The sequence below is a fragment of the Podarcis vaucheri genome, assembly GCF_965113315.1.
Source record: "Podarcis vaucheri genome assembly, chromosome: 17".
Classification (NCBI taxonomy): Eukaryota; Metazoa; Chordata; class Lepidosauria; order Squamata; family Lacertidae; genus Podarcis; species Podarcis vaucheri.
The window spans coordinates 33,745,117-33,766,644 of NC_138755.1; the positions used below are offsets into that span (position 1 = coordinate 33,745,117).

At 44.6% G+C, this 21,528-nt stretch overlaps 1 protein-coding gene across 3 annotated transcripts in view; it reads right to left on the reverse strand.

Moving 5' to 3' along the window:
• The window catches only part of LOC309521782 (ephrin type-B receptor 5), a 159,732-nt gene that overhangs the window by 12,842 nt on the left and 125,362 nt on the right, over positions 1-21,528 (reverse strand). For all 3 annotated transcript variants that reach the window (XM_082204662.1, XM_082204660.1, XM_082204661.1), the window contains 3 exons: positions 3,421-3,545; positions 2,097-2,259; positions 1,121-1,235 (listed from right to left, as the gene is read on the reverse strand). In XM_082204662.1, coding sequence (XP_082060788.1) covers positions 1,121-1,235; positions 2,097-2,259; positions 3,421-3,545 — 403 coding nt within the window. The remainder of the gene's footprint in view (positions 1-1,120; positions 1,236-2,096; positions 2,260-3,420; positions 3,546-21,528) is intronic.

Sequence of the window (21,528 nt, forward strand, 5' to 3'; positions counted from 1 at the left end):
GACCTTGAGAGGCCACCCAATGGAATAGATTCATAATAGAGTCAGGATACAATAACACATCGGGAAGAACTTTCTGACAGCAAGAGCTGTTCAACAGTGCACATGTCTCTCTCACAAGGTGATGGCTCTCCTTTTCAAGAGGAGGTTGGATGGCCATCTGTCACGGATGCTTTAACTGAGGTTCCTGAATTGTTGAACTAGATGACCCTCGGAATCCCTTCCAACTCTACAATTCTGATTCTATGACTCTATAACTAACCTATGGAGTCACCTGGTATAAAGGTGTGATGTTGGGAGCTAGCTTTGATAACTATTGTTGAACACTGGCTTGATCCAGGAGTTCTGGATGAAAACATCTTCAAAAAGCAAAAGAGTTGTTGCCAGTCCCACTGGGAATGTATCTTGATAACCAAAAGTAACCCAGGGCTCCTTCTGATGTTCCCTTTTCATTTAGGCCTTTTGCAGGTGTGGTGCTCAGTGTCATGTCTCCTATTACATCTGAACATCCTTGTAACAGGCTGTATACAGCAGCCTACAATTAATTTTTTTCAGTGACCCTTCAATTGCGACATTCTTAAAATCATTGGGGGTTGGGGTTGGGCATAATTCTCAATGCACTGGGCAGAGCCCTGTGCATTCCAAAACCCATGATTTTGCAGTTGGTAAATGCACCTGGTTGGGGCATAGGAAGTCTCTGGAGTTACTATGCAGATCAGGGGCTTGGGGACCAGAACAGGGGAAATCAACTAGCTTCCATTTTAGTCAGGGTGAAAGACTATCCAGAGCTGTTTGCCTCTGCTCTCAGCTTGTCCAACCTGCCAGCAATTCTCTTTTAGGTGCCTTTAGTTCGAACCATAGTATCCCTTTAAATACGCTGCCAAAATCTGAGCACCCCTTGAGCCAGGGCTCCCTCATTTCTACCTGTTTTACCCATCTATCCAGTTATAATTGGGTCTGAGTCTGGGGCAGAAAAAGATTGGTAACTCCAGCCCTCTGACTTGGCTCCCCTTTGTGTGACATTCACAGACAGGAGACAGGGAGTCTTCATTGGAGAACTCTTGGCTTTCCTTGGCATGAGGAGCTGGTACACTCTGAGGCAGGGCGAGGACAGGAGACTCACCTTTTGAAGACAATGGCAAGGATGGCAATGGCCGCAATTACCAGGAAGGCCAGGCCACCAAGTGCCGAACCCACAATAAGCGGCAATCGATCTTGCACCATCTCAGAGCGCTCACCTGTCAAAAGGGACAAAGTTATTTTCTCTCCCTTTAAAAATATATAATTTTATTAAAATTTTCAGTTATACATTTTCCACAATTAAGTGTTCACCAATAAAACAATACATTCATCAACTTCCCTTCTTCTCCCTTCCACGGTTCTTTTAATTTTCCCAATAATGCTGCATATTGTACTTCAACCATTTAAATTCTCCCTCCCTTTTCATATTACCTCAACTTACTTTACACTGCTGAATTTACCTTAATCCTGCTAGCATTTTCACTTGTTCACAATTATTTTCCAGATATTTCACAAAAAAATTCTATGCCTCTTTATAAACTTGGTCTTTGTGTTTTCTTATTCTGCTGGTTAGGCCTGCTAGCTCTGAATAGTCCATCATTTTAAGCTGCCATTCCTCCTCCTTGGGGACCCCTCCCACCCTCCAAAGTTATCTTCTCATCCCAACCTCCCAGTGAAACCTTTGCATGTGTACACACCCTCCTAGCATCTTGTCAGGGAAGGAGCTTCTGGGGCTGCAACCCAGAGCATTTGGATCTGTGACTGATACTGTAACAGGGAGCACCCCTGGGATGGTAGGACAAAAGGTTCCTTGGCTGTGCTGTGTTCTCAGGATCTGAGGCGACTATGACCACAAAGGACAGCCCACTAGCCTCTTCATACCTAGTAGGGCCATAACGGCTTGCAGGTCAAGCTCAAGGCATGTGCTAACCTGTGAGTGTTGTAAAAGTTTATGATGCATGAGCAGGAAGGTAATAAAGAGAGATCAGATTGTGCAGCTACGTCTGAGCACGAGGGAAGTTCAAGAGGCGGGGGGGGGGGATTCTAAGTTTGAAAGTTCACAAAGGTGCGTCACTTACTTCCCACCAGAGTCTGGAAATACATCTTTCCACTGTATGGCCCGTAGCCCACTGCTGTCCGAGCTCGAACCTGGAAGGCATATATCTTCCCTGGGCTGAGATTGGCAATGGTGGCCATATTAGTCTCACTGGTTATGGTGAATGAGTTGTCCTCGTCTTCTGACTAGGAATCAACAATCAAGTCGTGAGAAGCTGACAAAACACAATTCCACTTCCTCCTCCTCAGCAATGCTCCCTCCTCGGCTCACCAGTTGCTTCCCTACATGGCTGAGATAAACACACACACCCCAAACCCCTGATCTAGTCTCTGGATTTCTCAAGTGCCTCTGCTGCTACTCTTCTCTCCTGACCTAGAGAACAGAAGAGGCCAAAGGAGAAAACAGAGAAATGATTTGTATAATAGAAGAAAAGAAGGATGCCGTAGCGAAATTCCAAATACAGACATTTATCTGTTAGTTTGGAAAATGCATAAACCACTTGCTCAAAAAATAAAGTAAAATATCCAAGCAGCTTCAAATTCCGTTATATATGAAACATGACTAAAATGCACAAACCACTTAAAAACAAAGCTACATAAAACCAAAATTATGAACATAGATAAAAATAAACCATCTAAAACAAATGCTAACTAAATCATGTGCCCTGACAGACTTGCCGAAAGAGGAATGTTTCTGCAACAAAATGAAATAAGAATCATGTGCCTCTTTAAAAAAAACAACCGTCTGGCTAGAATTTTTGTTTTATAAATCTGGAAGGTGATTGCTTGACTCTAATCACTTTCGGTATCTCACACAGCCCTGCTTGGTTGTGGTGGATTTGATTTTGTTTCATTTCCCCCATGGCTTACGACAAAGCCATGTGGCCGCAGTTCCCAACCCGCTCTGATACCATAGGAACAAGGTCCCTTAGACAAAAAAGGTGGCAAGCTCACCATCTGGCCCAGCAGGAGAAGAAAAGCTAGAGCAGATTGACACTACAAACCTAAACCTGTTTCGAATCTCTCAAGGAACCCTAGTACAAAATGATAGCTTTGAAAGAGCGTTGAGAATTTAGTCGGGAGATATGTAACGCTCTCTACCATCTGAAGAAGCTTACTGATGGAAAGTCATGACCATCTTTAAATTTATAGTGCAGGCATGCAGAGGCAAGGAAAAACTTGTAGTGAAACACGAAATCCAGTTCCTAGTTTTAACTCAGGCCTCTTTTCACTATCTTACTGTTTCATTTGCCTCTTCTTGCCAGGCTGCAACCATTACTCTCCCTGGCTGCAGTGATTTTCAACCTCTCTCACAACTACGAAAACAGGTTCCCCACATCAACTTACCTTGTCAAAATAACGCAGCTGATAATCCAAGATGATCCCGTTTGGTTGGTCTGGTTGCGGCCAGGACAAAGTGATGCTACTCGTCGTACGACTCACCTGGTGCATCATGGGAACAGCAGATGGGACTGCAACAAGAGAGGGGGGAGTCAAGATGAGAGAGAGAAATATTAGGGAAGGGGAACAGGAGGAAAAAAACTACGTGCTTGCTTTTCAAACTTGGTTGCTGTTAACAGTTTGATCACAAATCACGTGGAGATACAAAACTCACGTCAGCGGTCTGTTTTGCAATGGCTGACTATTTGTGTTCTGAATCTACTCACTAGTTTGTTTCAATGTTTTTGATTAACAGCGTGCCAAGGCCCCGTGCCCTGTAGTTCCCATTGATAAATAATCATGCCAACACAAGTATTTTGGATTATGGGCTAAAACAGGCCACACCTTTATTGGTTACAAATGTGAGATGCTTGGCTTAGGCACTGGGTGAAACCAGGCTATATCTTGACTCCCACCTGTCTGCAGGCATCAAACTAAGGATAAACCACCAGAAGGGGGAGCTCTATGACTTACATGAAATAGGGGCACCCCGAGAGGTTCCCGTTGGGGTAGCGACATGGCCCTAGCCCATGCCCAGGCTTTGGACAGTATCCACACCCCTGGATCCCTTTAACAGGATACCCTTATCGAGGAGGGGCAGGCGGAGGCTACAACCTCCCCTCTATTAAACAAAGGGTTCTCCAATGTCTAACCGCACCATGGTTTAAATTACCCGCAGCCCCCCCCCCCCGCCAGTATGGATTGGTGATATGGCTAGGGATTGCACAGAGGGAGCGTCAACCCCCCACCGCCCATCCACAACACCCCCACCCCTGAAGGTGAGCAGTCTTACTAAAAAGACCTCTAAAGTCTACCTATCATTTGTGTATTCCAACGTTTCTCCAAGGAGCTCAGCCCAGCATACCTGACTTGTTCCTCAACCCCACCCATACCACAACCCTGTTAGATAGATTAGGCTGAGAGGCAGCAGTGGACACAGGTTTATTCATGGATCTTTAATGTCCAGAGGAGGGCTTGAAGCTGAGTTCAGTGCCTTATCCACTACCTTCACCAATTTGCAGTTGAATAAGTTGAATAAACGGGTGGCGCTGTGGGTTAAACCACAGAGCCTAGGACTTGCCGATCAGAAGGTCGGCGGTTCAAATCCCCACGACAGGGTGAGCTCCCATTGCTCGGTCCCTGCTCCTGCCAACCTAGCAGTTCGAAAGCACATCAAAGTGCAAGTAGATAAATAGGTACCGCTCTGGCGGGAAGGTAACCAGTGTTCTTGGGCGCTGCTCTGGTTCGCTAGAAGCGGTTTAGTCATGCTGGCCACATGACCCGGAAGCTGTACGCCGGCTCCCTAGGTCAATAAAGCAAGATGAGCGCCGCATCCCCAGAGTTGGTCACGACTGGACCTAATGGTCCGGGGGCCCTTTACCTTTTTAAGTGAATTATGAATGTAATAAATTAACACAAAATATCTAGGCCCTCTGCCAATATTTCCATGTATCATTTCCTCATGTTATATATTTACTATTTTCTGCTATTTGTTTCTGCCTGACTAGCTTTCACACTCCACAGGGGTCTTCCTTCAGACATTGGCTGGTTTCCCCCCCTCAGGGCGTCTGCGAAACCTAAATGTTTCTGACAGACAGCTCAGAAAGGAAATGATTCAGAGCTGGTGGAAGCCTGAGAAGCGTTGCTTGCTGCATACTGAAGGAGGTGAATGCATTTTAATGACCTGGTCAGACTGGCAGAGGAGAGGGCATCCCAGCATCTGCCTGAAGAAATGAACAGAACACGAGATAAATTTTCGGAGACTCTTCCACCCATTAGTGGAAATCTCTCAATCCTGGTCTAATCCAGGCAGGACCTTCTGGTCCTATGTGTTTAGGTCACCAATTATGCAGCTGGGATTTTTCGCAATGCCTCTTGTTTTTGTTTTTACATTGGCTATCGTTGCAAGCAGAGAAACAAGGTTACTTTCTACTGTTGGCTCCAAACAACACAAGTTTCTCTGAGAAACTTGTCAGCCTTCCCCAAACCAATACTTAGTGGGAGTGTCTGGGGATGGTAGCAGAAATACTTAAGAACAAGCATACAGTGGTACACTGGTACCTCGGGTTACATACACTTCAGGTTACATACGCTTCAGGTTACAATCTCTGCTAACCCAGAAATAGTGCTTCAGGTTAAGAACTTTGCTTCAGGATAAGAACAGAAATCCTGCTCTGGCAGCGCGGCAGCAGCAGGAGGCCGCATTAGCTAAAGTGGTGCTTCAGGTTAAGAACAGTTTCAGGTTAAGTACGGACCTCCGGAACGAAATAAGTACTTAACTTGAGGTACCACTGTACCTTGGTTCTCAAAATTAATCTGCTCTGGGAGTCCATTTGACTCCCGAAACTGTTCAAAAACCAAGGCGCAGCTTCTGATTGGCTGCAGGATCTTCCTGCACTCAATCGGAAGCCTTGGAAGTCACGTTGGATGTTCGGCTTCTGAAAAACATTTGCAAACCGGAACACTTACTTCTGGGTTTGCGGTGTTTGGGAGCCGATTTGTTCGACAACTAAGCCATTTGGGATCCAAGGTACCACTGTGCTAAGAAAAAGGCAAATGCAAGAAACCTAACTATAAATACTGGGCGCCACACAGGTCTGAATGCGGACCTACAACACCGAACAACCAATACACTACAAAACACATCTGGATTTGATCTTCATCGTGCCAAACCTCTGCAGTAGCCACTACTTGTACAGTGGTGCCTCGCAAGACGAAATTAATTCGTTCTGCGAGTTTTTCTGTCTTCAGTATACCTGAAGGAGCGTCTCCACCCCCATCGTTCTGCCCGGACACTGAGGTCCAGCGCCGAGGGCCTTCTGGCGGTTCCCTCATTGCGAGAAGCGAAGCTACAGGGAACCAGGCAGAGGGCCTTTTCGGTGGTGGCGCCCGCCCTGTGGAATGCCCTCCCATCGGATGTCAAGGTGATGGAAAACTACCTGACATTCAGAAAACATCTTAAGGCGGCCCTATTCAGGGAAGCTTTTAATGTATGATATTTTAGTGTTTTTTGGTTTCTGTGGAAGCCGCCCAGAGTGGCTGGGGAAACCCAGCCAGATGGGCGGGGTATAAATAATAAATTATTATTATTATTATTATTGCGAATTTTTCGTCTTGCGAAGCACGGTCAAGTCGCAACTGCACCTCTTCAAGCGGTTTTAAGAAAAAGGAAACAAACTTGCAAGACGTTTCTGTCTTGCGAAGCAAGCCCATAGGGAAATTTGTCTTGCGAAGCAACTCAAAAAACGAAAAACTCTTTCGTCTTGCAAGTTTTTCGTCTTGCGGGGCACCACTGTAGTTAAGAAAGGTTGTACTGGGCATATAAATGTGGAAGGACTACACTCTCAGCCCCTCAGGAGTATCTAACAAACTTTCAGGAACTTATCTGTGCCACAAACACGCTGTGCACATTTCAGAGGGTGATCAGAAAAGCTCTGCAGAACTCTTTTGATCCATGCACAATGAAAGCCTAGCATACTGGGCCTTGCTGCTGCTCTCTGTTGATGCAGAGTTCGCCCTGGAATCTATCCAGCACACCCATGCAGGCAAACTTCCTTTCAAGAAAAGATAAAACTTTACAAAGAACCACAGGATTCCCTGGAACACATCTTAATAAACAACTGATTCACCAGCTCCAATATTTATGGAAATTTCCATATTGATGGAAACTGAAGATGCCCAAGATAGAATCAGGGAAGAAAAAAATAATCCAGTTATATAACCTTCCTGTGTTCTCACTGCATCTTCCACAAAATTCTGCCAACGATCAATGGGGGCTGCTGCTTACATGATTAAAAAAAAGGTTGGACTAACTGGCAAACTAGGGCCAGAGTCAAACCTATGATCACCTGGGCCAATTGGCAAACATCTGGCAAAGCAGTCAAGCCTGCTGCTTTCTTCTCAGCACTGAGAAGCACAAAAGGATTGAGGGTAGGGGTTCCCCCCCCCCACCCTCTTCATATAAAACAAGAGGAAATTATTCCGAGAGAAGCAAATCAAAGAGGCTTTAACCAGCTTAGGCAAGCAGGAACGAGTTTCACATAATGTAAATCAAACAACAGTACGAGAGGAAAGATCACACTGAAATGTTTTAGGTACTCCTTGTTCCTTCTGTTCTTCACAGCCCTTAGTCTTATTAAAAAATAAAGTTACCTGAGACAAACCACTTACCCACTGTATCAACTAGGTACTTTTATTTTTATAATGCGATGACACTTTATAGCACAAGCAAAAGAAAACAAAAAAGCTGTCTGATGCGTGTTAAGATGAACACGAAGCAGTGTTTCCCAAACTTGGGTCTCCAGTTGCTGTTGGACTACAACTCCCATCATCCCTAGCTACCAGGACCAGTGGTCATGGATGATGGGGATTGTAGTCTAAATACAGCTGGAGATTCAGGTTTGGGAAACACTGACCTGAACAGACTTTAGCTCATTTCAGTTGTGATATTGAACGAAGGATCCATGGAGGCTCCCCTCAAATCCCCCTGCACATCCTTTTTCGTGGCATTCCGCAGTTTGCCATTATATCTTAATTAGGAAACCATGGTTGGCATAAACTGTATTTGTCTGTGAAACAGAACTGGAAACCATGAACAAACCAAAGTCTCCCATTCTGTTTCTGTAGACAAACAAGGGCTTGACTAGTTTGGTTCTAAGAGTAACTATGGTTTGCTGAGAAAGAGAAAATGAGGGTATTGGGAGGGAGGGAATGGGACAATTCCTATGAAATCAGGGGAGTCCTGCCAAGCTCCCTGGGGGTTAGCTGTTAGATGCATACCAGTTTTCTTAATGTACATCTCAAACGTACGCCTTGCAAATGGAGAGGCGTAATCTGGGGAGGGTGTCCTGTTGCTTAACGCTCTCTCACATAAAAAGTCTGCAGTGTGTTGAGCTCAGCTCAGCAGACATGGAGCCTGAAGTCATGTAGTGTAGGATGGCATGAATATCATTAGTGTAAATCATTCATTTTAATCATCCATTTTATGGTATTTCAAGTTCCAAAGCAGAAATAAGACGGTTCTAAGCATTATGAAGCAACTTTGCCTTCGTGTTTTCTGTGTGTGTGTGGCAGACGGCAGGTGTGGGAATGACAGCCGCTCGGCCAGTAAAGCTGGTGAGACAGCAGCAGATAAATAGGGAGGGAGGGAAGGCGAGTCCCAAGGAAGGGAAGCAGGAAAAAGCGGTCCTTGCACAATTATAAAATCAAATCTCTCTAAGGGGCTGCAGCTGAGTGGTACAGTGCTTTCGCTACTGCATCAGGTCAGGAGTTGCAGCAAGATGGACCGCCAAAACTCCTTTGCAAAGAATCCTGGGAGTCCCCAGGTAGGGCTGGGAATGAGTCTGTCTGAAAATCTTGGAGAGCCACTGCCAGTCCGTGTAGACAGGTAAGGTAAAGGTAAAGGACCCCTGGACAGTTAAGTCCAGTCAAAGGCGACTATGGGATTGCATCGCTCATCTCGCTTTCAGGCCAAGGGAGCTGGCGTTTGTCCACAGACAGCTTTCCGGGTCTTGTGGCCAGCATGACTAGATCGCTTCTGGTGCAACGGAGGACCGTGACAGAAGCCAGAGCACATGGAAACACCGTTTACCTTCCTGCCGCAGTGGTACCTATTTATCTACTTGGACTGGTGTGCTTTCAAACTGCTAGGTTGGCAGGAGCTGGACACAGCAACGGGAGCTCACCCCGTCACGGGGATTCGAACTGGCGACTTTCTGATACTAAGCTAATACTAATACTAAGCTAGCTAAACCAATCGTCTGACTCACTGTAAGGTAGCTTCCTATGTCCGTGGCTTGCTTCCTCCCCATCCAGGGATGGGATAGTTTCTCCCTATTTCTCATTTTCCCACTCATCAGTTCTCCACATCAGTTTGTGAAATTTGAAACAAACAAACTTCTCAGCAGCATTTTAGTGCCGATTTCTTCTAATATACACAACCTTGGTATGCAATTTGCCCAACGTGCACATTTTTGCAAAGCACTTTCCCCCTTATATAGCACCTTTTCAATGCTGTTTGCACAAATAAATGCATTTTATGGCCAACTTGCCCTAGTATATGCATTTGTGCACAAATGACTCGACTTCACGGCTGGATTGCACAATCTGGAGAAGTGTGCATTTTGGAGGATGGCTGAGTTTTGGTTTGCTTGTTGTTTCAGAAAGGGTGATGGCTGACCTTTAAAGGCGAACTGAACTGAATGTCTTCGCCATCCCTACTCCCCGCAACCAACTTTTAAAATGCATCACTTATAGTGGTATTCATGCACCACCACTAAACATTATGCCAGCACTTAGTACCTGACCATATATCTGTTTGCTTTCACTGCTGCTTAAGCAGTGCACACATTAGGTCAGGAGTTGCAGCAAGATGGACCACCAAAACTCCATGCCCCAGGCCCAGTCATTAATTTGGAAAGCCCCCCTAATTGTGAAGAAAGCTCAATGGATATTTCTTTAACATCGCTTTAAGAACCGTACTTGTAGCAAAAGGGATCAACAACGGGCATGCAAGTGGCACAGGCGGGCAAGGAAATATGACTGTTGTGTGTTTGCATCTGAGCTTTGCCAACAAACTGCTCCAAATGGCTCCCTCTCGAAATATCTGCTTCTTGATGATTAACTCAGTATGAGCACAAAGGCGTCTTAGGGATTATCATGCTAGTGGGTTGGTCTTCTTCCTACCTCACTTGCTCCAGAGGCGTTCTGTCAATCTTGCCCTTACCTTTGATTAATTCAATCACTCGTTAAAGTTTGTTTGCAGAGCCCTGATGCCCTGCCTCTCCCAACGGCATGATGCAGCTTACAGCATATTTATAACGAACAAGTTAACTGTTAAAATAATTCATTAAAAACCGCTTAAAATATAGCAGCCCGTTTTCAGAGCTACAGTAATATTAATAATAAAAACCCAGCCTGATTAATTACTGGCATGAAAGAAACAGCTAGCAGAAGAGTATTTTTTTAAAAAACCACACAAAGCACCAGTAGCGTTTCAATTTACCAAGCAAAGGAATCCTAGAGTTGGAAGGGACCCTGAAGATCATCCATTCCAACCCCCTGCAAGGCAGGAATATGCAGCTGTCCCATATGGGGATCAAACCTGCAACCTTGGCATTATCAGCACCATGCTCTAACCAAGTGAGCAGAGGAGGTCTGCAGGATGTCTGCAGGCAGGGACAGGGAGGTACCTCTTCTGAACTCATGTTCCAGAGCAGTGTAACAAATTTCAGTACGCCTCTGCACTATGAACAAGTTCAATAAACCCATCATTCCCAACCCACTAAATGCCTCTATACTTTGGCATCCGCCTCCCTTTAAAGGACCTTTCTAACATTTCCCTCAATAATTTGGGGGTGACTGAAGCAACTTTCCCCTTGAAAACCTCTCACAGGACCTGGTGGAAAGAGCTTACAAACTGCCTCCTTCCCACATCACTGCTGCCACAGGAGTGTGAGAAGGAGCTGTATCAGCTTGTCCTAAGTGATCGTGAAACAAGTTAGCAGGACCACTCATGATATTCACTCCATTGGAATTTCTCCCTGAACGTCAATCGTTAAGCTGGCAATCCAAAATAATAATACAGAATGATCAGCATGTCTTTTCTTGCATGTTGCATCTCCTATCATACACACCTTTTATTTTGTCCAAGTTGCTGGCATGTGCAAAGGCTTATTCATATTAGACTCACAGAATTGGAAGGGATCCTGAGAATCAGCTATAGCCCGACTCCCTGCAGTGCAGGAATATCCAGCTGTCCCTTGTGGGAATCGAACCTTGGTGTTATCAGAACCATGCTCTAACCAACTTTGCTATCCAGCCTTGGTGGCACGACATGCAAAGAGGAACTCTGGTGAACACAAACACTTGTTCACTTTGGCAACCTGGTCTGGGGCGGTGGGGCAGTGGTAGAGGGAAACCCAAGCGAATGTTGATGAAAGGAACAGGAAGTCTCAGCAAACATCATATGCACCAGTTGCAGAATTAATTTCAGAAATTCTCCACACTGTAGCAGAATAAAGTTGGAAAAGAACACAGGGCAGAGAGAACCCACGGAACAATAATGGAAGATGGAGGTATACTCATCCCTATAAATTACTTATCCATGAAACAAAACAGAAAACTAGTTTTATATCTAACAACTAGAAATTTTAGAATAGCAAAATCCACTGACATTACACAGTCAAGAGTGGTGTGCTTCGTACATCCTCCAACCAGGTCTGTGTTGTACCTACGCCATTTGTGCCAAAATAAATAGATATGGGGAACCACATTTATTGGACCAATATTTGCTTGGGGAAAGTGTTTAATAACTTTGCAGTGACACAGAACTCATTGCTTGGTCATGCCTGACAGCAGCTTGTTTTATGAGTGTAATATTCATATGCATCTGGGTGCAGAAACAAACAGTCTGCACAACACTTCTTACAATTTATCTGACAAGAAAATATAAAATACCTACCTGGCATGCCAACTGTGCATTATAGGCTCATTATATTTGAACAATGATGAATGAACAAATATTACTATAAATAAATAATTGTGCATTGAAGAAGAGTGGAAAGAAAGTTGGATAGGAAAGAAGGGAGTGTGATATGTGGCAGATGAACAGTTCTTCTGTGTTACACATACTGGATCTTTGGTATTTTCTATGTTAAACTAGATATGGGAGACCCTGCAGCCTCTTTGAATATGTTCGTAGAATCACAGAAGTGTTGTTGGACTACAACTCTCATGATGTTTTTTGTGTGAATGAAAAGCAGCATAAAAATATAATAAATGAATGAAATGAAATGAATCCCTTCCAATTCTACAATTCTACGAATCACCCCTGACTATTCACCATGCTGGGTGGGGCTCACAGGTTCGCACCCCTCGTTTAAACACTCAAGGAATACATTCCGGATCTGCTCGATATTATCTGCATCTTTCTTTCCCTCTATATAACATTCAGAGTCTGGTTCAATAAGAGAGAAGGCAGCACTATTTTGTACATCTGCAACAGCAGCTGTAATGGCTCCAGCTGAATTGAAATTACTCATAGCAGTGCTGAAAAATGCTTTGCTTTTCTGGCCATTTTCCAACACTCCTTGCAACCATGTCTGCTCATTCATTTGCCTTGCTCTCACTCGCCTTCTATGACATCAGTCCATAGCCAAACCTAATTGGCTACGTTGCGCTGTCACGACACCCTATCACAAACAGCCAAATAGCAAGTGAGAGCAACCCACGTTGAGCTCAGCTGCCAACGGCTATTACTATGCCGTCGATACTGTTGCTGTCTCCTAACAAAAGGCTCACACATTTACAAAACCCTTGCTGGATAAAAGTCAAATAGGAAATAACTAAAACTGTGTTATAGGATTACACAGGATGCAAGACTATTGGAACTAGGTTGAATGAAGATACAAGCTTTTAGTAATAGCTTTGGGGACAGGCGGGACAGTGCAAGACTGAATAAAAGTCCCCAACAGAACAAATCTTAAAAGGTGAAAATATGGAGGGGGAGGACCACTTGCAGCCCACAGAAACTAGGAGGGCAAGCAAGAAGATTACCCGTTCTCTTTGAGAGGCCTGCGCATCCAAAGCTTACCTCAACGTTTCCAAACCCTATGTAATTTGGTGCAATCTTAACGAAAATACCAACGATAATACATCCCTCTCTCCACTTGAGACTTTGTCCCCAGCTGTGAACGCCCAGCCCTCCCCGCAACTGCATAAGAGCAGAAATATCAGGAAGTAAGGGGGTTATAGCAGACTTAACATAAATCCTGCCCCCTGTGCCAGTTCCTGGATTGCATGGGGAGAGATCACAAGCCCAGAAAGCCAATTCATCAGTGAGCTGGCCTGAAGAGAAGATCTGTCTGTGGGGAAGAATAGGAGCACCCAGCTGTAGCGTGAGAGGCCAGTAGCTGGTTCTGAAGAGAGATGTTATTTTTACCTGACTACTGAGTGTGATGGGAGTTACCCCAGAGGAGCAGCACTGAATGGAAGTTCTTCACTTTGGGAGTTCTAATCCCATGATTATTTTTTTTAAAAAAAAACCTGAAATGTTAAATCAGGCTTCCTCAACCTCGGCCCTCCAGATGTTTTGAGACTACAATTCCCATCAACCCTGACCACTGGTCCTGCTAGCTAGGAATCATGGGAGTTGTAGGCCAAAAACATCCGCATATTATACCCATATTATGATCTTTTTTAAAAAAATAAATATTATTCAGTTAATCATTTCTATAGCGTTGAATTGAATTCTTGATATGTAGAGTGATCCAGTGTCGTGTAGTGATCAACGCTGGATTACGACCTGGGAGACCAGGGTTCAAAACCCCACTAAGCTATGAAGCTCATTGGGTAACCTTGGGCCAGTCACTGTCTCTCAGACTAATCTCCCCCACAGAGTTGTTGTATGTATACCAGCTTGAACTTAGAACTCCTTGTAGGATAAATGGACTATAAATGTAATAAAGTTCTGTTTATTGTCTTGCTTTTAATACTGCAAGTTACTTTGAGCCATATTTTTTCTGTGTGTAAAAGTGGTGTATATAAACAACAACAACAACATTTTAAAAATACATATATGCTATAAAGGCAGACGACAGTGTAACCTAAATCAAACATTGCTGAGTCATGGATCCTTCTGCTCTGGCCTGCACTATGTTCATCTGTGCTGGTGGCATACAATGAACAGTTGCCCACATCTAACACAACTGCCTCTCTTGGTTTTTCTGATACCGAAACGAAAGCTCATGCAAACAGCATCCCTAGTCCAAAATGTTAAGCAGTTAATAGTTCTATACTTCCTGACTCCAGGAATACCACACACTGTAGGAACCCAGGTGAAAAGCTACAGGTAACAAGTCCATTCACTGTGACATCCCTGATTGGATGGAATCTCCCCTTTGACTAATCCAGGAAGAAGCAACAGCTTAGGTGTTGTTGGTTTTTTTTTTGGGGGGGGGGTCCATGTAAACGATAGGAAAGAACTGCACTGAATATATTTTTTAAAAACCTAACAATAAATAAACAAATTAGAAGCTAAGTGGTTGGCAGGGTATTGCTCCATCAAAATTACCAGTTTCTATTCAGTCTTGGTACCATCACTAAATGAACATCCCTACAGCACCATGTACCCCTTGAAAGAGATACAATGTGGCACATGACCATACTTTTACATGTATTAGACAAGGGCTTTTTCCTAAACAAATTTAGTAAAAAATTGTGGGCGTGTTATACACAGTCAGTGCATAATGGTGGAATGGGATTGGTATCTTCTGCTGGCCGGAGACTGTCAGTGGCTATTTTGTGTGTTATTGGTGGCTGCAACAAGGGCTGGTGTTGATTTGCTGTGGCAATTGGCGGCTTCTGGTGGGAGCAGCTGATAGGTAGCTTTTGTGGTGGGTGAGCGATTTCCGGGAATCCCCCCTAAAAAAAGCTCAACAGCTCTGGTCTGCCCCGCCCCAAAGAAAAGCTTACATTGGAGTCCTCAAAAATAGGGGACGTCTTATACATGGGGGCGTGTTATACACTGAAAAATACAGTATATTGCAACACTTAACACCATTCATTAAACAATGCAGGCACATCATTAACACAGCGGATGCATGGATACAAATATGCAAGCCTCTTACACATGGCCCCAACATCTGGCTTGCAACCAACCTATGGATTTGCAGTCAAGGAGACACGCACCACATCAATGTCCTTCCTTGTTTTGCAGCTAGGGGATCAATTCTGCGCACTGCAGGGCCGCCCGGCTCTAGGATTCATTTTGTACGTGCCACACCTCTAGAGCACCAAAGCATGGCAATTTGTCACTGCTCTAACTTTTGCTCTCTTCTAATGAGGCTTATGTGTGGAGACACACTAGCTGTGCCTAATAGCACTTAGATAATTTGCTGCCACAAACAATCTCTGAGGATCAGCTTGTCCTGAAGATGGCAGTGGGACTAGGCTTTTAATGAAGGGATTCAGCAATCGCCTTCAGCCTGCTGTTTGCCGCATTAGGCATCAGGAATGTTTTCCTACGTGGACCATGTATGACAGTCAAGCAAACCAGACGGCAGTGCCACTTAAAACTATCTCAAGTATTTTGCTGTTGCTTTCCCCCCCTTGTTGTTATTCGTATTGATTAGCTTCGCCTTGCTTGCTTTGCTACGTGGTTTTTTTCCTTGCTGCACAGCGGGGCCTTTTCTCTCTCTCTGCTTTTAAAATGCTTATCCTTCTCATTAGTTTATTCTTGTCTTTGTTCTTTCAGGTTGGAGCTGCACATCAATCCTGTGCACATCAATCCTCTGCGCTTCCAGAGTAACATATAGGAAGCTGCTCTATACCCAGGTATACCACTGGTCCATCCAGCCCATCAGTGTTGACACTGACTTCCAGCAGATCCCCAGGGTTTGGGGCAGGAGTCTTTCTTGGTCCTACTCATGGACCCCAGAGACTGAACCTATGACCCTCTGCATTCAAGGCAGATGCTCCACATAATGGGCTGTGGCGGGCAGGGATGTGGAACGCTACAACCTGAGAGGCTGCATCATGAACTTGAGACATGGGGAGAACAGTGGTGCCATTTTCAGTGTAACATGTAGTTGTGCCCTCAATGCATCTGTACTTTGAGCAGTGGTGTGGGGTCACTGGACTAGGGACTGGGCTAGTCCCCTAAATATTCCCCTGACTCTTCCTTCCCAAAGTCCAGGAAGATTTTGCCCAGCTTGGGGGGCGGGGGAGAGATGCAATGCTCTATTGGGCCCAAGAGCCCTGCTGCCACCTTCCCAAAGCTCCTCCGGCTTTGGGAAGGAGGCAGGAGGGCTTTAGCATCCAGCCAGAGGCCTGGGGCTTCCTTCCCAAACCCCAGGAAGCTTCTGCCCAGCCCAGGGAGGCACACACGCATGATGTCAGGACATCATGTGCCTGATGTCGCCCTCGCAAGCTGGCACTTCTGGCTCTAACTATCCCTCTATGAAAAATTTCACTGCACATCACTGACTTTGAGAAGTATGGTGCAATTTGGTTCTACTTTAGCACTTAGCATTTATATGTGCTCAAAGTACTACACATGTGCTCATTTATTGCAATCCAATGGTGGGGAACATGTGGCCTTCTAGATGGTATTGAATTCTGACTCACTGCCACCCCCAGAAGTATGGCCAATGGTCAGGGATAATGAAAGTTGTCATTCAAGACTATCTGGAGGTCTACTGGTTCTCCACCCCACTGCAATCCTTAAAATGATTCTGTTAAGCAGATATGCATTATTATCATCCTCATATTGCAGTTAGGGAGCTGATATTAGTGGATTGCCACAAACTGGTCTCCCTCAGAGAAACCATGAATGGTGAAAGCAAGAACAAATCTTGGTTGTAGTTCACAGTGTGTCTGAAGCAAGATAAAACATGAACCCAGGTTCGGACCTAACACTAAGCCACACCATGGCTTAGCCTTGAGTAGTATGGCAGCAGGAAGACCGGGGGAAGTGCATGAATGCAATCTTCGCTCCAGGAAACCACGTTTGCTCACTTGCATTATGCCATAGTTTGGCTTAGTGTTACATGTGACCCAGGTCGCAGACAGAAAGAGTTAGATTATGTTTCATGTAGACCAAATCATAGGTGTCCTATAACTCCTTAGAAACCCCGAGACTATGTGGCATTGCATTGCATATGCGTTCCCAAAAGCCACAGCCATCAATACTACATAGGACATATTACCAGCAATATAAAGTTACACTGTTTTCAGACCACTTTTAAATGATGGGAGTTGTAGCCCAAAAACAGCGGGAGACCCAATTTTGGGAAACCCTGACCGAGAAGAACCGGACGTCCCTAGCTCAGTCCCAGCAATAACCCATCATTTTTCTTGCTGTGGGACTCTCTATGTTTTGCACTGAAAACATTCATCCAGTGCTGATTATCACTACTTGTGTCCCCCCACCCCACATCTTAGTGGGACTTGTGCAGGAGTTTCCAGTGGATTGTGCTGTTTATTTAATTTTTAAAAATGTTTGTGCGCCGTAGGGAGAATCTGACACTGTAGTGTACAGCTAGCAGCACAGACCTGTTTGGAAGCGACCTGGCCAAATATAGCTCATCAAGTGTCCCACCAGGGACTTGATATAGCTCTTGGTATTGATACTGGAGGAAAAAACCACCTGGAAAGCAACATAGGACGTAGTGGGCAGGTTACAATTGGCTTTGTGGGTCACAAGTTATGCAGACCTTCTCTGTTGGATACACCTTAATGGTTTTTGAGTGTGCATTATCTTATGAAAACGGTGTGCCCTTCCCTGGCACATACCTGTCTGCAACTTTCAGCCGAACATAACGGATGTGCCTCTTGCAGCAAGAGTAATAGCCTGAATCAATTTTCCTCCCGAGCTAAAGTTTTTATCTGCCTTCACAGTCAATAATCCCAGGGTCACGCTCAGCCCTAGAAATCTCCTCTTCAGCCGTATCTCTTCAGCCTTGTAAAGTCTGCCTAATGACCCTTCTGCACTATTGCCTGTGAATGTCACTGCCTCGAGATGAAATCCTCATCACACCTTGGTGGTTCCTGTACTTATGGCCTCTCCAAATCCCAGCTCTCCAGGTCTAGCACATCCAGGAAGCCTGCCTAGTAACTTCTGGCAGGTACAAGGCAGCTTGGTCGTGCCCTCACATCTGTAGACACCTGTGGCAGCTGTTGCCTGCCTGAAAAAAAGCTTTGGGTTTGCTTGGCGCGTTTTTTCTGCATTCTCTAGCGACATTATAGAAAGTTCAAATGTGGGATGCAGCCAGTGTGGGGAGCATTTCTGTACTGGCTTCATTTGCACCCACACAGGACATTGCTTTTTTTTTTTTTTTTTTTTGAAGTGTCCATGCCTACACAAAACGTAAAAGTGTGGATGCAACATACAGGTACTTGGAAACATGCAGGTATTCTCAATAGAGAGCCAGGATAAGCTCCAGAGACGAAATCTCATAATTGCTGCCAATTGGTGTGTGGAAGGATCCATGCATAAACCAGTTTCAAAGGCAGGTTTGAATGTGGTACTCAGTCATCAATGACAAGACTATTTTGTCCCATCTAAAATTGCATGGCAAATGGTATGGATTCAAATGATGCCCAGGCGATTCTGACTAAACATCAGAAAGAACTTTTTGGGACTTCCGGGGTTGGCGCGATCTGGGAATGGCGGATTCCCTCCGAGCTCCGGAGGGAGTCGGCTCAGCGGGGGACGGGTCTTTGCCGTGCCGGCGACACGGGGACCCTTAAAACCGCAGGCACGAAAGCCTGCGGACTGAAGACTCGGTGGGTGCCTTAAGCGCCCCCCCTGATTCGCAAAGAGCCTTTTTAAAGGCTGCGAAGGGGATACGGGGGGTGGCGTGGCACCGAGAGTCCATTGCTACCTCTGCTGAGCGAAGCCGCGAGCCATGACCGGAGAGCGCTGACTTCCTTCCTTGAATTCGGCTGAGAAAAAGAACCCGTGAGTTAATTGAATTTGGATTCTAAGAATTTCACCTATTGAATTTGAGACGATCGGGGGATGTGTTAAAAGGAAGTCCGCCCCCCCCCCTTGCAGACGATCCAGAGCAACGATAAAAGAACTAAGCTGGAGTGCCTACCCTGTAAAGGGTGAGTTTAAAAAGACAGTAACTTCCAAGATTTGGAAAAGGAATCTTTTTTTTGAGCAGGAGAGAGGAGTGTTGGAAGGGGTATATTTCTGTTGTAAGCAACCCCCCCTCCCGGGCTCGGGAGTGTCCTACTTTGGAGCTGGTATAAGAAGAGCAGAGTTTGACAGCTGTCAAAGCTGTCAAACGGACTGTTAATAGTAGAAAAATTGCTACTTAAGACCCCTCTGGATTAAAAGGAGTTATAATTGAACTAAAATTGTTGGAAACAAAGAATCAATAATAAGACAGAGGACTGTTGGAGAAAAGAACACTAAGTAACCAGATTCCCTCTAGGGGGAAATCTGTGGAATTACAATGGCTGTGGATGGAAAGATACTGGGAGAAATCGAAAGGATGTTTTATTTGGTTGGAATCTTACAGGAACAGACTACGGCTATGAGTGAACAATTGATGACCTTGAATCCTGAAATAAGTAGTTCTGTTCAATGTAATGAGAACCTGGCTGAGAAAGAATCCACAGCTGAGCCGGAAATGATAACCAAAGAAGAGGAGAAGACAAAACAAGAAAGAGAAGAACTGAAATGGGAAAATATTGTCCAGAAGCTGACATCTGTGGAATATAAACAAGGAGACTATTGGACTGAACCTACTACAAATCTACGAAAGATCCAGAAGATGAAAGTGGAGGCCCTGGGAATTTATGAAATCAAGGAATTTAAAATAAAGAAGTATAATTGGGGCCTCCACATAGACTCTGACTTTGATTATGTTCAAAATTCATGCCTTGTGGAAGTTCCTCAGCAGTTGCTTGCAAATATGGGAAGAGATTTTGGACTGATTGTGAAAGAACTCTTTCGAGACGTGAAGACCGACATAAAGGATTGCCAACTAGGCCGGCGGAGAGGGACTGAAAGAGATTTGAGAGCCTCGGACGTAAGGAATCCGGGCTAATAATTGTTATTTTGGACATGTTTTCGGAAGGGACACAAACCGGGGAAGGGAGGGAGGGAAGAATCTAGTTTCAACAACACTTAAGACTATGGGATTTAGCTAACAAGATTATTATTTAAGACAAAATGGGAAATCGTTGGAAGGGAACTGAGGTCCAACTTAGAATAAATTTAATTTTGCTTTTATATATATATATATATATATATATATAAAGGACTAATATTAAGATGGATAAGGAAATGCCAATTTGCTGATACAAATTTGGGAATAGGGATGCAAGGGAGGGGGTGGGGGGGAAGTCAATGACCAGGGTTAGAAAATAAGTTTTTTCTGGAAACTATATATGTTTGTTGTTTTACTTTTCTGTTTGTTTGTTTTTATGTTTTTTGTGTTTTTGTCTTTGTCTTTGTCTATATAAAATGTGAAAACCCAATAAAAATTTTATAAAAAAAAAAAAGAACTTTTTGACAGTAAGAGCTGTTTGACAGTGGAACATAGTCCCTCAGAAGGTGGTGGCCTCTCCTTCATTGGAGGTTTCTAAGCAATGGTTGAATGGTCATCTGTCATGTTGAAATTCCTGCATTGCAGAGGGTTCTACAATTCTACGATTCCACAGAATATGGCCTGACACATGGGCTTCTGAGATCTTTAGAACTTGGAGAAGCACTTCTGCAGACTGATCTACTGGGTTTATAAGGGAGGGAGGGAGAGTGACAGGCAGACAGACAGAAGATACACACACACAACTAGGGGTGGGGTTTGAGAACCAAAATAATCAAGATGTTGGAGCACCTTCCCTATAGGTAAAGGCTAGAATTTGGGGCATTTTCATTTAAAAAACAAGGGAACAGGGGCAGGGCATGACAAAGCCCTATACCATGGTTAACAGTGCAGAGGAAAAAATACAAAGATAATTTTTCTCCATCTCTCATAATCCTAGCACTTGGGACCCCCAAAAGGTGTGAGATGGCCAAACAACAGTACTTTCACACAACAAAAAAACTAGCTCGTGGAATTCACAAACACAATATATAACAGCAACCATTTAGATGCTTTAAAAACTATACAAACAGAGGGGCCTATCAATGTCCATTATCCACTGTACATAAATCAAACCTCCATGTTCAGAAGCAGCAAGCATGCCTCTAAATACCAGATGTTGAGGACAAGTAACAGGGGAGGTCTCTTCCCCCTCTGCTGCGATTGTAAGCCTGCCAGACTACATGGCCCTTTGGTGTGATGCAGCAGGACTCGTCTTGTGTCCTTACGACTGACACAGCCATTCATTCAGAAAGGGTTTCCTCTTCCTGTCCGCCCCCCCCCGTCCCCATCTCCTTTGTCCCGCCTTTCTCTGAGCCCAGGCAAGTCTTCCCAAATGTATGTGTAATCGGGGAGAAAAAAAATCTAAGCTAAAATGAAAAGTTGCCAAGGGGGACGAATAGATAGAGGCGGGGGG